The sequence below is a fragment of the Corvus brachyrhynchos genome, unplaced genomic scaffold (assembly GCF_000691975.1).
Source record: "Corvus brachyrhynchos isolate BGI_N302 unplaced genomic scaffold, ASM69197v1 scaffold142, whole genome shotgun sequence".
Taxonomy (NCBI): Eukaryota; Metazoa; Chordata; class Aves; order Passeriformes; family Corvidae; genus Corvus; species Corvus brachyrhynchos.
The window spans coordinates 10,041,069-10,055,342 of record NW_008237226.1 but is presented as its reverse complement, the minus strand read 5'-3'; the positions used below and the strand labels follow the sequence as shown (position 1 = coordinate 10,055,342).

General features: G+C 40.6%; 1 protein-coding gene across 1 annotated transcript in view; it reads right to left on the bottom strand.

Moving 5' to 3' along the window:
• Nucleotides 1–1,443: 1,443 nt before the first annotated feature.
• The window catches only part of BZW2 (basic leucine zipper and W2 domains 2), a 56,158-nt gene continuing 43,327 nt past the window's right edge, over nt 1,444–14,274 (bottom strand). The window contains exons 10-12 of the mRNA XM_008629953.2: nt 10,051–10,189; nt 3,550–3,672; nt 1,444–1,900 (exon numbers count right to left, since the gene is read on the bottom strand). Of these exons, the coding sequence (XP_008628175.1) occupies nt 1,872–1,900; nt 3,550–3,672; nt 10,051–10,189 (291 nt within the window). The 3' untranslated portion in view covers nt 1,444–1,871. The remainder of the gene's footprint in view (nt 1,901–3,549; nt 3,673–10,050; nt 10,190–14,274) is intronic.

Genomic DNA, 14,274 nt, shown 5'->3' with positions numbered 1-14,274 from the left:
CTCTCCAACACCATGTCTATAAATGGAGCTGGGACAACTATGTCAGCAATCACAGAACATCTCAACTTGGCAGGGACCTGAAACAATTATTGGGTGCAACTGGGGTGCCTGTATTGGAGGCACCTGAACTTCAGTGCAGTGGTTCCACTCAGCTGTGCTTGTACCTGCAGTATGCTGGGGGCACAGTTGCAGCAGGCACCCCAGATTTGCCACCTGTGGCCTCACAGTGCCTCTTGCAGCCGATGATTTCTGTCTCCAGCAGATGGCCCAGCCAGCTCGCAGCCAGCCGTGCCTGGCTCTCTCTCCCTGGCAGTCTCACTGCAGGGAAGTGGTATTGTGATCTCTGCAAATTACTCGAGATTAGCACCTTTGAAATCAGACTAAGTTTAAGATTATACAGAAAAGTGGGTTTATGTACACCAAACTAAATATTCATTAGTACCTCAGAAAATGGCAATTTTGAATGTAAGATGTTTTTAGCAATAGTGGCTGCATATCAATGACTCAATATTACCACGTCACAGCTGCAGTTTTGTGCATGTGTTCTCATGCCCAGCAAATTTATTTTCTGTAGTAACAAGGACCAAAAAGGAAAGTAGGCAGCTAACGCATCAGTTCCGCTTTTTAATATTACTATCTCTGGTCTTCTCAAAGTTACTGGAAACATCACCATGACGTATTTCCCCTTCTAAAGATCGATACCTGTTAGAAAAATAAATGCTGTACTAGATGGAAAGCTGGCATTCAACAGCACTTGATCTCCACTTGCTAACTGCTGTTTACAGTAAAGCTAGATACATACTGAGACACGACACTTACACTCACATGATCAATGCTTTGTATGAAGTGTTGACTTTCCCTCAGAAAAATCGGTACTATCTGTTAGCTTATTGGTTTCTAATGGCAAAATATACCACTTCATTAGTTGACTATGCCCTGTCATGCTTTTCCCTGCAAGAATACAAGTCTGTCTTTTCTAAACCTGATGTAAATAAATTTCAGATTTCACATGTAATGACTTCTAGTCATGCATGTTTCGAAGCTAATACTTCTAAAATGAGATGGTTTCTCTTTCAAAATCCAGCAATCACTAATAACTGAGTGTAGTTTGAACTGAGCAGAGCACATTAATCTATATATAATTTGCATAAATTGTACCTGAACAATTGGGACTCCACAGATTTGTTCCTGTACATTTTCTTTAAATTAAGCAACAGAATGAATCAACATTTGCTATGGAATATGGGTAATCTGTCCAAAGCTGTATGTAAGGATGGGAATAAAGATTTGACGGTGATCCCTACACCACTTAACTACAAACACTGATTTTTTGGGGAAGAAGTATGAAAATGGTCTGTTGACATTCTTGTGTATTTTTTACTTGAAAAAATCATAAAAACTTTGGCAAGCCAGAAGTTTACATACACACTAATATCACAAAACTAAGATATAAAAGCCATTTATTCAAAAAAATGTGGTGGTGTCAAATCACATACACAAGCCAATATTGAGCTACAAACACAGACCAAACAGTTCTATAAACAGAAATTGGAGTGTTCATATACCATAGTACCTGAAAAAGACCGTTAATAAAAAGGAGTCCATAAGTATTTCATTTCACTTTTTCTATATGGCTCCTTGCTGAATGTCTTTGCCTAAGTTAGTGTACAATGAGCCAGAGGTAGAGTCCCAAGTAAAGCATCTAATGCCTCAGGGCTCCATTAAAAACCTTTATTCTTCTAAACAAAAGGAAAGTCTAGTCTATAGTTTTCTGTATGACACTGAAGTAAAGCCTCTTTGCTTGAACAGTACGGCATTCCCAAGCGCATTTGGCATTAACCTAGATTGAGACTGTGTTTTGTGGAACCACCTCAGTTCTCCTCCCCTTCAGACTCCGACTCTAGAAGAGAAGAAAGTAAAACACTTCATGTAGGTTGCACAAGGACACTGACATGAGTAATTCTTTAAAAATAACAGGATATCCTTCCAAAATGAAAATGAACTTTTCCCCACACCTAGTAGTTCCTAGGAAAGGTTGGCAGATTAAACAGAGCAAACAAGAAGGAAACACACAGCTTCAGGAGATGAAGGTTTGCTCTGCTGTCCTCCATGGTGGAGCTCTTCACTTACACATCTGTCACTAAAATCTTCACCACGTTGCTATGAGTGATTCTGGTCCTCATCTACAGAGCCACACAATGTGTACCTGAGCTGAGTTTAATAAAGGCTCAGCATTAGTTGCTCACTCTTCTAATCTCTAAGAGTAGCCTGTACTGCTCTCATCCAGGAAGCACCCTTAAAACTATTTGCTCTGCAAATATCAATCGACATCACCATCCAGCCTATCTAGAAAGTAGTGTTACCCTACAGGAGGTATGAAACCTGTACAAACCAAATTTTTAAATGATTTTTGTAGTGTAAGATAAAGTTCATTTAGTAACAGAAGCAGAAGAAGTAGAAGTAACTTAAAAGCAGGAATACACATGCTGGTTTTGTAACCTAAAGCTACTTTGCATCGTATTGTATTTCTGTGTTCACCTGACAGGAAAGGGCTCACTGCCAACAAATATTACACTGTAGGTCGGATTTCTGAGAGCAAACACGGTCTGCGTTTTCTTACAGAAACATTTTGTCTCTGTTTGTACTGGACATTGTAATTAAGGACACCTGGCAGAGGGGACATGCAGGAAAGGATAAAAATAAAGAGCAGCGGAGGCATACAAGCAGAAAATTAAAAGGGGAAAAAAAAAAGCTTAATTAGACCAAGCTTGCCCACCCAAAATCTCAAGTGTGAAAGCAGCTGCCATTTTTATGCTACTACCTGAACATGTGAATTGCTGCTAAGTTTTATCTGTTCCTTGTCATTACTACATGTTCCCTCCAAGTTTATAAAACTTATTTTATTAAACAGATGCAAAAGAACACTAATAATTTTATCCCTATCTATTACACATAGATTTATCTTCCCAACTGATGAGGAATTCTTTTTCCAGGCAAAAAGAAGATAATTTGCTTATTCAGTACAAGTATTTTCCTATGAAGAACGTGAGGAAAACCAAGTTAGGGACTAAAGAAACTAGTTCCCCTTCTAAATAACCATTTTAAAGCAGCAAATAGAGACCACATAATCTTAGCCTGACCATTCACCTAAACCCAGTTTCAAGAGCAAGGGCACAGGCAAGCTCATGCTATGTGCCATTAAACATGATAATAGCAGAAAAGGCACTGAGACAGAAAACTTTGGCTGCATGTGCTTGCACCAAGGTACTTTACGCTGTCATCAGTGCAGAGTTCCTCCCTGCAGAAGCTAAAAGAGCTTATCTATAGACAAGTGGTACCCAATGAAAAAAAGACTTCACAGGGACACCATAATCACTAAAAAAGCAGCAAGTGTTGTTAGGCTTAGGCATGCCTGGAAACAACGGGGACAGTTATGCCTGCTGTTTTGTATTTCAAGTCCTGAATACTTCATATCCTGGTACAACAGTGGAAAAAAAAAAAATTTTGTTTTGCAAAGAGACTACCATAGCTCTTCAAATGAACCCATACCTTCTTCAGCGTTTTGCAGCCACTCCACAAATTTCTTCATCTGGTCAAGAAAAACACTTTTGCCTTTAGCAACATGTGCTTCTTTATACCACTTGAGGATAGCTTCTTCACTCAGAACATCAGCTGAAATACAGATCAGTGTTTGTAAAAAATAAAATTTACTTTTTAGAGATTAGCAGATTTCGAACATGAGAGGAGAAAGATTTTTAAAAGGCAGCATAAAGTTAATATGATTGTAGTGGAACAAGCTTTGCATGATCTATATTAGGCTACAAATGCAGAATATTCGATACATATAATGGGTTCCAGATGCAATAAAACATGTAATGTATTAGGATTAAAATAAAGTATCAAATATTGTGCTTCCATCAAGAAGAGTTCTCTATTCATCTGTTTTAAATACACCACATAAGATGGCTGGATAAAAAGAAATATAATTATCAGCTTGCACAGCTTGGAAGTTACCACAATAAGAATTGCCATGCTTTTTCTTGCTGTTGTATCACAGAATGCATGGTTCTAGAAATCTAAAGTGACAGATACCTCCTGACTGAACACTTAAGAGACAGCCAGTAGGGATTTTTTGCAATCATTTTCCCCTAAAGGTTTTATATTGTTTTTAACTAGTAAGTTTTAAGGTCACTATTCAGACCACCCGTTTTAAGGGATTGGCTTGCATGGACAGCACAGCTAACATTTTTATGTCAAGCATCAGGAACAAAATAGCTGTCAGTGAGGATGTGAGGCTGAGTGCAATTCAGAATAAAGAAATACTGATAAATAGCAAGGACACTTATTGTTACCAACATACGCAAATTTAGGTCTAGCAACAGACCTCTAGCCCCCGGACAAAGCTCCTGTGATCCAGCCAAGCCAAGTATCTCAGTAATTGATGGCTGTGGAGGCAAAATCTGGAACCCATGATGGCATTTTGGCAGTTACGTAATGCAAGAGGCAAGAACAAACAACAACATCAACAACAAAAAAATCAAACTGTATTTGTTCTATAAAAAGACTAAAGACAGCTTTCTACACCTCATTAAAATTTCTATTCTTTTTGTCTTTAAACAAACTACCCTCCCTGCTCTACAAAATCAACACATTTATGTACTTCACTGCTTCCCTGAGCTTCTTGGTGCTGTCCCACCCACTGGGTATTTGCTTGCCAAAGCACCGACCCCAACCATCACCTTCTGCTTCAGCCTAAAGTTAGAGCAGATGTGGCAGGGAAGGGAAGAAGACAAACTGAAATAAATGACACTAAAACCCCAAGCATCTGATCAAATGAGACAGAGGAGGCACATTTCACATATGCTGTTGAATAATAAACAGATGGAAGCAACCAGGGATACGTTTGAACTTAAAACTATTCCAAGACATTAAACAGTAACTGAATATGAAATCTCCCTGAAAATTAGGAATTTACTAAGTGTGTGTGACTGGAAATTACCTTGTCTCTCAGGCACTTTTCCAAAATAAAACGTCTTCTGCAGTTTTCTGCAGCTGACAGTAATGCTGAGAAAATGCAGGGAAAACAGGACTGAGCTGGCTCTAGGCTTTTTTCTGTAAATACAAATTGTCCTCAGTGAACCTACGAGTGGCACACAAAGCCACAGTCTTCCTGAAATCACAACCTGCCACAATGAACTTTTTCTCCAATGTTACAGAAACACTGGAGACAAGAAAGAGGTTTCAAACATGTTGCATTGAATTCTTGCTGGTAGTCCCTAAGAGCAGCTCAAAGGCATTACAGCACTTAATGAATCTGGATTTCAATTTAGCAAACCTGAAAATATTTCACATGGACTCATGAGCCTGCAGTTTAATGTAGAAGTGCATGTGAAAAGATTACATTCACTTCAGAGTCTCACACTACATCTGCAAAATTACTCAGGGTATGACACACAGAGATCAGCAAAGAAAATCAGGAGAGATTTCAGAAAAAAAAAACAACCAAAAAAACCCAAGTAGAGCAACCCCGTCCCCAGCTCAAGCTCTGGGGCACTGTGGGCATTCACAAGTATGAAGCTGCTGTATAGAAGAAAGTGCTGAAGCCCACTGCTGTATTACAGGTCACATTATGATACTGTACAAGAAAGCACCTCCAGGTAGCCCCATAGCTCAGTTCAAAAGAAATAGGACTTAAGTCTGCTTTTTTGATTTGCAGCCTGTAAGCTCAATGGTTTTGTTGCCAAAGAGGAAAGTGCAATTTCTCCCTCCCTTCCCAAAACCCCAATCTGATAAAAGCAGCATGTAATCTCTCTGTGTCCCTCAAAGATTAAAACATTCACAAGAGTGGAAGATGAAAAATTTGCCTGTATTTAACTCCATGGCAATAAACCTCCTAACCCAACAGAGAAGAACAAAATGCCCTGAACTACAAAAAGGACAACTGCAGCGCTCCTTTCATTTCTAAGAAATTTTATGTGTAATACATTCATGCCTCCAGTGCTCATAAGGGATGACATTCTCCCATCAGCACAAAGATGCTCAATTCAACAATCATGCAGGATAGGGTGTAGTTAGTCATACCTCTAAAGTTGCTTTGAAGCAGTGGGAAGGGAAAATGGAAGGAGGATGAAGAGAATGACTCATTTTGTATATATATAGTTATTCCTCATTAAAGTTGATTACAGATATATTTTAACGGCTGAAGCTGAACACTGTGGTTTGTGGGCGTGTGCACATCATTTCCACTGCACTCCCAGGTGATGTCAGCCCCAGAGAGCTGCTTTTCCTGCAGGTGCAGCCAACTGCCACTCAAACCACCCACAGCCAGAGCCTCCAGGGACGTCCCTCATGAAAGGGAGAAGCTGCAGAGCAGAGAGACTGAACAGCCCAGTCTCTTTTCTTCAGGGTTAACTGGAAAGTTACTTGAAGTTCAGGTCTCAGCTTTGCACTCAATCACCCAGCTCAAATGAATTTCTGCTTTTAACTTAAACCACATAGCCATAGGCAGTAGAGGGAAAAGCACACCCTGGAAGCTGCCAACACAGTCAATCAATCTGCAAAATTCAACTCTATTGCAGCTAACTCAGCTGGGAGAACAGAGCCTTCAGGCAAGGGTTCTTTCAATGCAAGGAATGTCACCCACAGTACAGTTAAGGCCTTTCTGGTTTGTTCTGGGCTTTTCCCAGGAAAATTTTGCATCAAGTACCAAAAAAAAGTACTTGAATAATGAAGAATTGTGATCCATCAAAAAATGAAACCCCTGTATGAAGTGGAACTTGAAGATTCCATTCTTCTAAGTGCAGTATTCCTGCCGAGTTTGAGAACCTCAGTCAGTCTGCATCATTTGGTTACTGTATCTCTGTACTGCAAAAGAGTATCTCTGAAGCCTAATTATGCCTCAAACCAGAGCCCTACTTCACGTGTACTTGTGATCAGTTATTCCTTTTTGTATTTTGTAAATGCTGTCCTGAATTCTAATGAAAAAGTACACAGAGGCTTTGTGTTTGCTGTTCAAAGGGTGAAATTCTGATCCTCATGAAAGGAATGATTTTTAATTTCAACGGTGTCAAGATTTCATATTTGAAATTTCAAGGATGGACCCAAAAGAAAGGGGATCAACAGGTGAATATGATATATAGCATGTAATCCAGTACCAATAGTGCTTATTTTACCAACAGTTAAGGGACAGACTGCAATACAGAAGGAACGAACAAACAACATACACCTTACAATGTAAGCAAGGAGACTGGCAAACTAACTGAGTGCCACTCAGAATTCAGCTGCAACTGACTTTTAGATCTTGGTCAAAATGCAGCTGGCAGATTAACAATTGTACTGGCTTTAAGTGAAAACCAGAGAAGCAACATCATACCCAGGGGTCAGTACAGAACTGGACAGCTTACTTTTCTCTATACTGTCTCAGAAACACAAGAGTAGAGTAATAATAATAAAAATAATAACAATAACAACAACAACAACAATAATAATAATGATGTCAACAAGCTTTAACCAACTACAGAACTGCTTTTGAAAATTACACCTGCAAGGTGGTAAGAAGCTGCTGCTACGTAAGGGAAAATAGGGCTTGGATTTACATTGGGGAAAAAGTGGATGCTCCTTCTTGTTTAGAGACAGAATAATAAATTAAAAAATCAACACCACAGGCTTTCAAGATCTTCTAGGTGCTAATGAGCCCCAGCTGTCAACATGTTTCAGTATTTCCAGGTAATTCACAGGAAAGTAATCCAAGGGCTATTTTATGATGGAAATATGGAAAGCATTTAGATGCAAGATGTTGGACATGCTGATGAGAGTAGTCATAGAACTAAATTAGTCAAAGTGTGACTGGCATTAGGTGCCTATCATCACTGCTGACTATTTTTATGCCCAGGAAGAACTCCCTCACAATGAGTAACAAGCAACAAACTGTCCACATTCATGCTGGTACAAAGCTGCATTTCTGTCTGCCCATTCACAGATACTCAAGATACCTTTATTTGTCACTAGATGAAGTTCATTAGGGACCCTGAAACCTCTCTGGATCTTGTGCATGTTACACTTAAGAACAACAGAAAGGGGAACAAGGGTGTCTGCTGTTCCCTCACCACTGGCACAGCCAGTAACAGCTTTAGGGGGCTTTTTTCCTTGGCTGTGAGGAAACAGAAGATATGCGGTCTTTGACAAGTTATTTAAATAAAGTATACATCTCTAAAAAGACTTGATGGCTCATTTTTAGTGGATAGATATGAACTGGGGGAAGGAGAGGATGAAATCTACCAGCACTGAAGCAAAGAAGAGGCAGGCAGCATGGCACTGCACAAGCCACACCATGAGACACTAAAGCTCAATAGAGTCATGTGGAAGAAACAGGAATTGAAGGCCTAGTGCTCCCACAATCTCCCCTGGTTGACAAAATACCATGTCCTCACCTAATGGACACTGTTTAACTCCAAAGCTGCCAAAACCAGATGGAGCTGATGCTCTCTGTGTCCAGCACCCAGAAGGGCCCTGTGGCAATGGCTGCAAGGTCAGGCGAGCAGTGCCAGCAGGCAGCAGGTCTGTCAAACAGGGCAGATCCAGCTTCAGCCTAAACGGGGCCAGGAAGGGCTGGCAGCTGTGCTGCCGCCTGACTGCATCAGACAGCAGAGAGGCAGGTGCTGCAGCACGCCTGTCCCAGATATTCCAAGCAGGAATACAGGCACAGCACATATTGGACAGGCCATATGGTAGTTTCAAACACTCCTCTAGACATCATGTCAATCCTGAACAGAATTGTGGCACCTGTAGTGCTGAGGCTGAAGTCTTCTCAGCCCTCCGAACAAGCCTGCCCAAGTAATCTCCAGAGTCAGAACAAGAGCATGTGGGGTGAGCAGAGTAGATGGGAACTGGGTTCTTCTTCAAGCATGTTAATATACAATTCAGTGATTTATTTTCTTTTTAATTTTTAAATGCTTCGGAAAGTCAGGGTTGCTCTTGCAGGCTAATACAGGAATGAATCTACAAAAATTCTGAAGTCAATCCTACACAAGACTATTTCTGGTTTAACCATCACTTACACTCTGAGTGCACAGCAATTACGCCTCTCATTCATCATGTCCGAAGCAAATGTTCTTTTCCAAAGAAAATTGAATCAAGTGATTGCTGCAGCTTGCAGCTTCAAGCTTTTCTACAGTCATTAATAGTATTTACAAATTGTAGAATTTGAGGGCAGAAGGACAAGGTGCATTGCTTTTCATTTATCATTGAGGCCACACTATACTGACAGAAGGATAGAAATAAATCCACAATTCACTTCCTTCTGCCTTCTGAAACCATGAAATTATTTTAACAGCTGGAACTCATTTGCCTTGAACATGTACCTGGACTCAACTGGGTGAACAAAGATCAACATTAGGTTTCTACTCCTGCTGATTTTTCTCCTCTAACTATTTATAGCAAGAACGTCACAACAAACTGTTTCGCACCCACCCATCACATGCAGTGCAAGACCATTAGTCTCTATGACAACCTGATCAGAATAAACTTGTGAAGAAGTCAATTTCACAATAATAAAAATGAAATCCATCAAAACTATAGCACCTGCAAAAAATTGGCAGGGAAAGAAGAATAAGGAAAGCTCCTTCTGGCAGGGAGTGAGTCAAAAAACCCCCAACTCCAAACCCCTCAAAAATCTTCCTGCTAAGAGGGTTTACACTTTCAAGGCTTCTTAAAACCAAGCTCTGATATACTTTTGAAATCTGCCAGAAATTTATAGAAATGCCTCCCTAGAACTGGTTTTCTACAAGGACTAAACTGCACTTGAACTGAATGGACAGTACTTGATCCTGCTCACGCTTCTTGAACATGGGATGAAAGCAACAGAGGGAGAGAAGGGATTGTTTTGGCTTTCTCTGCAGTCACACGCTCCTTTGAACTATCAAAGCACAAAGTTTTCCAGATTTCAATGGCAATACAGCCTTCTCATATGCACTACCTGGTGAAACATCATAGGTGAGTGGCTGGCACTGAGAATCCAAGAACAGAATACAACAGTGGATTATACACATTTACCTTTATAAAAGAGTACCACTATCTTCTGAAAGGCTTTCATGAAGTGGATGTTGTCATAACAGTACTCCTGTACCTTCTGGAGAAGGATCAACTCTGACTGGCCTTGAGTGCTGAACACAGCAAGGAGGGGGGCATATTGCTGAAAGGAAGAGAGGGTAAAAAACAAAATGCATGTCAGTACTCTTAAAATAAAAATAAACTTTTTAGAACAAACATCATGAATTTCATCCCTGAAAATGTTTCACTGAAACCTTAGATTTACTTGCATCCTGCATTTTCTTAAACACATACAATGCATATACACAAATATCCATGATTTTTTGTAGCATGTCCTGCATGCTGTAAACTAAAATTCAGTACCACTTAGTTACTGAATTCTGTAAAATAAATTTATAAAGCCCACAATCCAGCAGTACTGCTGTCATACATTTCACATGGCAGCATTCTGTTCATTCAGGAGTGATACTTTACAGATGTTCATAATGTAAGACATCCCAGGATGAAGTACATGAAAAAAATATCTCTAGCTTCACAGGGGTTTTAGAAGTCCCAGGAAACTGAAATAAAGTAAATTATTCCAAGTTAACTGTGATCAGCTGTCCTTATTTTTTCTCATTACCACAATCAAGAGTACCATGACACCCTTTTCTCTGGTAAACAGCAACATTTTCCAAGCACAGTATTAACTGCTAATGTTACTCAGACAGACAGTAGTGGTACATTTCATTATCTTTTCCTGGAGTTTATTAATATAATAAAAACAAAGCAAAAACTTATTGTTATGCAATTTTCCCCTCCTATTTCAGATCTTGAAACTAAAAATTACACTGAAGGACCGTATCTTTCCTTAAAAGCTAGTGTTTATATCCATATCTCTCAAATTTCCTGTCATCTTAGCCTGTGATGAGTCCAGCTGAGACTGCCATCTTAAATTTAAGCTAATATTAAGAGCATTTTTCAGAGATGAAGTCAAATTACCTTTGATCTTCAGAAACCCTAGCCAAATATACATTGTATGTTACTATTTCATCTGCTCTTACACTAAACAGCTCAGCCTTTCTTCCTAGTTTTCAGTAACCCCCAGTTTGGCATTCTCCAGCTGCATTTGCAATGGCCTGATATCACAGAGTTCTGGTCTGAGTGACCAGGGCTGCTGCTGGTCTTGGTCAGGTGACAAACCACCCATCACCCACAGCACTGAAGGGCATGTTTAAAAGTACATGCACCTCAGCATCTTCTCTGCAAGGGGCTAAACCCTGACGGTTTTACCCAATATGATCCATGGAAATAACTACCAAAATACATGAAAATCAACTGAAATTTGAAAGGTTGTCCCAAAACGTGTTTTAGAATAATTATCAGCTATTTCAGAAAAAGAGAGCACAAAACCACAATAGCAACGAGCAGCTCAGCAGGCTGATGCTACTTAGCACTTTTGGAAGAAACTCCCTTAAAATGGCTAGGTATAGCTAACACCAGAGGCCAAGTTTTTCCACTTCTGGCAGGTGTAGCCACATCTTTAGAAACAATGTCAGTGCTTTGGTAAGAGCACTGAAAAACCTGTGCAGGCTGTGAGTAGCTCTTTTTCCTTTTTTAGCCCTTGTAGCATGGAGCTGGTATCTAGGCAAGTTGCAGGGAGGCAGGGCAATATACAGTGCAGTTGGTTTATTTAACAGCCTCAGCAGAACTCACCCCCATCCATATGTTTGTGAAGTGCTGCTGTGCTGCTGTCTACAAACATTAAGTAACTTCTAACAAAAATCCTAGGTTTTCAGTTTGGAAGTAAATTATCTTCATTTTGCCACATCTGACTCTATTCCCTTCACATTCCTCCCTCATTTCTCAACTGGTACAGGCGCACAGTTATGAGTTTCACAAGTGTCTAACTGACTAAGGAACCTTCTTCTGAAAGGTGGCTGAGCAAGTGGCATTATTTTCCATTTGCATCATGTTAGGGAGCAGGGGGTCAGCACCCACACTGCTGTGAAGCTCTCCAGAGCCTTGCCTCCAGTGAGAATTGTCCGGAAGATTCTCCCCACCCATGGAGAACATCTCTTCTCTGCATTGGAGGTGGCCTAGGCACTAAGCCCCAGTGTCACAGTGAGGTTACTGGGACGAGGAGGAGCTTATTCTGTGAGATTCAGGGTTGAACAGCTTGCCCTGTCTCCTCCTGAGGTCAGCTCCTGCTGGTCCTGCCATATGGATGGCACACATGACTTTTACTGCACTGCCCGAGTATTCTGGTGCATGGCTGCCTGCCTCATCCTTGTCATTAGGTAGCCACCCATCCTTTTTAAGATCTGTAAACTAGGTCGATACTCTGTATTTTGACACGTCTTTCCAGGGGTGCCTTGTGTACAACTTACTGAAAGAATCTGGTAAGTTAGAGACCGGTACTCAGGTGTCAAAGCTCTGGCAATGTGCTTTGTGAAAGTTACCTGCCAGCTAGAGCCATACAAGAATAAATCCCACCATGTGACACATCACACATCAATTATGTATTTATACACATCCCAATCACACCACCAGGTCAAAGCAACTCCCTGACTGTTTCCTGGCACATTGAGACATAGGAGGGCACAGAACTAAGCTCTCTATCACCCTAACACTGCTAATCCAGTTTCTGGAGTTGGCTCATACACTGAGGTAGCTGAGAGCCCAAAGAGAAGGATCCAAGATCTGTCTCCACCTGTCCAAAGAGGAAGGATGGGAAAAATGCTGTTTCATTTTTGAGCACTGAACTGTAAAGAAGCAGCTATCAAAGTCTAAATTTCTATTTCTATTGCTTCTATTAAAATCTTACCTCTAAGTGCAAATAGTAAATACGCCATACAAATTTGTGCTCTTTTAGAAAGTGTATGTAGCTTGAAAGATGCCTATCTTATATAGGCAAAATGCCTTACCTAATTTCAGTGGGGACACATATATAGCTGATGGCTTGGATCAGTGAGATACATAGGACTAAACATCCAGTCAACAGTATTTGTACAAAGCCAGCTATGTTTCTCTTTTCCCAGTGTTCAAATATTCAATAAAGTGTTTGTTAATTTGCCCTGCAGTACTAGACAATAAATCTAAGTGGATACTTTGTTACAACTCAAAGAGAGATAATCAAATTTTACATCAAAAGAACAAGAAAAACAATGTCTCGCCCCCCTCTGGAAACTATCTTGTCTTTCTACTGCTATTTGAGCCACTTGAGAAAACTTGAAGGCATTCAGTCTTACCATCAAAGACTACACAATATCCCAAGCAACTGCATTTCTAGGATTACCGACTGGGAAACGGAATTCAGACAAAAGGACAGCAGCAGTAGGAGCTAAACCAACATGGGAACACCCAACCATGGAGAGACATCCAATATGAAGAAAGATCTATTTTACCATGAAAAATAAAGCCCAGACTGCTTCTGTTCCAAGGCAAACCTTTGAAGCCCTGGCTATGAGTTAGTATTCTTCTAGTCATAAGTTACCTGTTTCAAAGGACTAAGTCTGCTGAAAAGCCTCTGCCTCTGGTCTCAGATCCAGTGTCTTGCACTGCACAATTACTTCAGGAATACCAATGATGGCAGTGATTTGATGCCTCTGCACTGGTTTGGGGTTTCTTTTCTATCCCAAGGTCTTGAGAGTTTTGTACCAACATGCAATGGTGGTACTGCAGTATTGCAGCCTGTCTTTCTATGTATTCAGTTCCCTCATCCTCAAGGACAGTAGCTGGATCAGAGAGTAGCCACACTGTATGTACACACAGTCCCAAGCCAGCTCCTGGCGTATCACTTGACAAGTTGCTGAGTGTGGATGCTAGCAAGGGCTAGCAGAGGAACTTTCCTGTGAAACTTTTCTTTCTCATAAGAAAGCAGGTAGAGAAATCCAGCTTCTCACAGCTTCTCTGTGAAAGCTTTCATTCTCATGAGAACTGTATGGGCAACAGTTTGTAAGAATGCAAACCATTTCTGCACCTGCAGGTTGTTGTGAGACAGTGGAATTGTTTTCAGTCTTGTGAGAATAATATTTGGAAATGGGTGTCTTACTGCTCAACCTATCACCCCGGCAGGTGGTGGGTCAATAGGCCAATCATGTAATTTCTCTGTTGTGAACCATGCTATAAAGGTTATGGGTGATTAAACGAGGTCCCTTTGGCCATACTTTGCAACCTGGACTTGTGTGGTGACTTGCCGCTCTCTGGGGAATAACAGTGACAGCTGAATATCCAGCTCCCACAGCA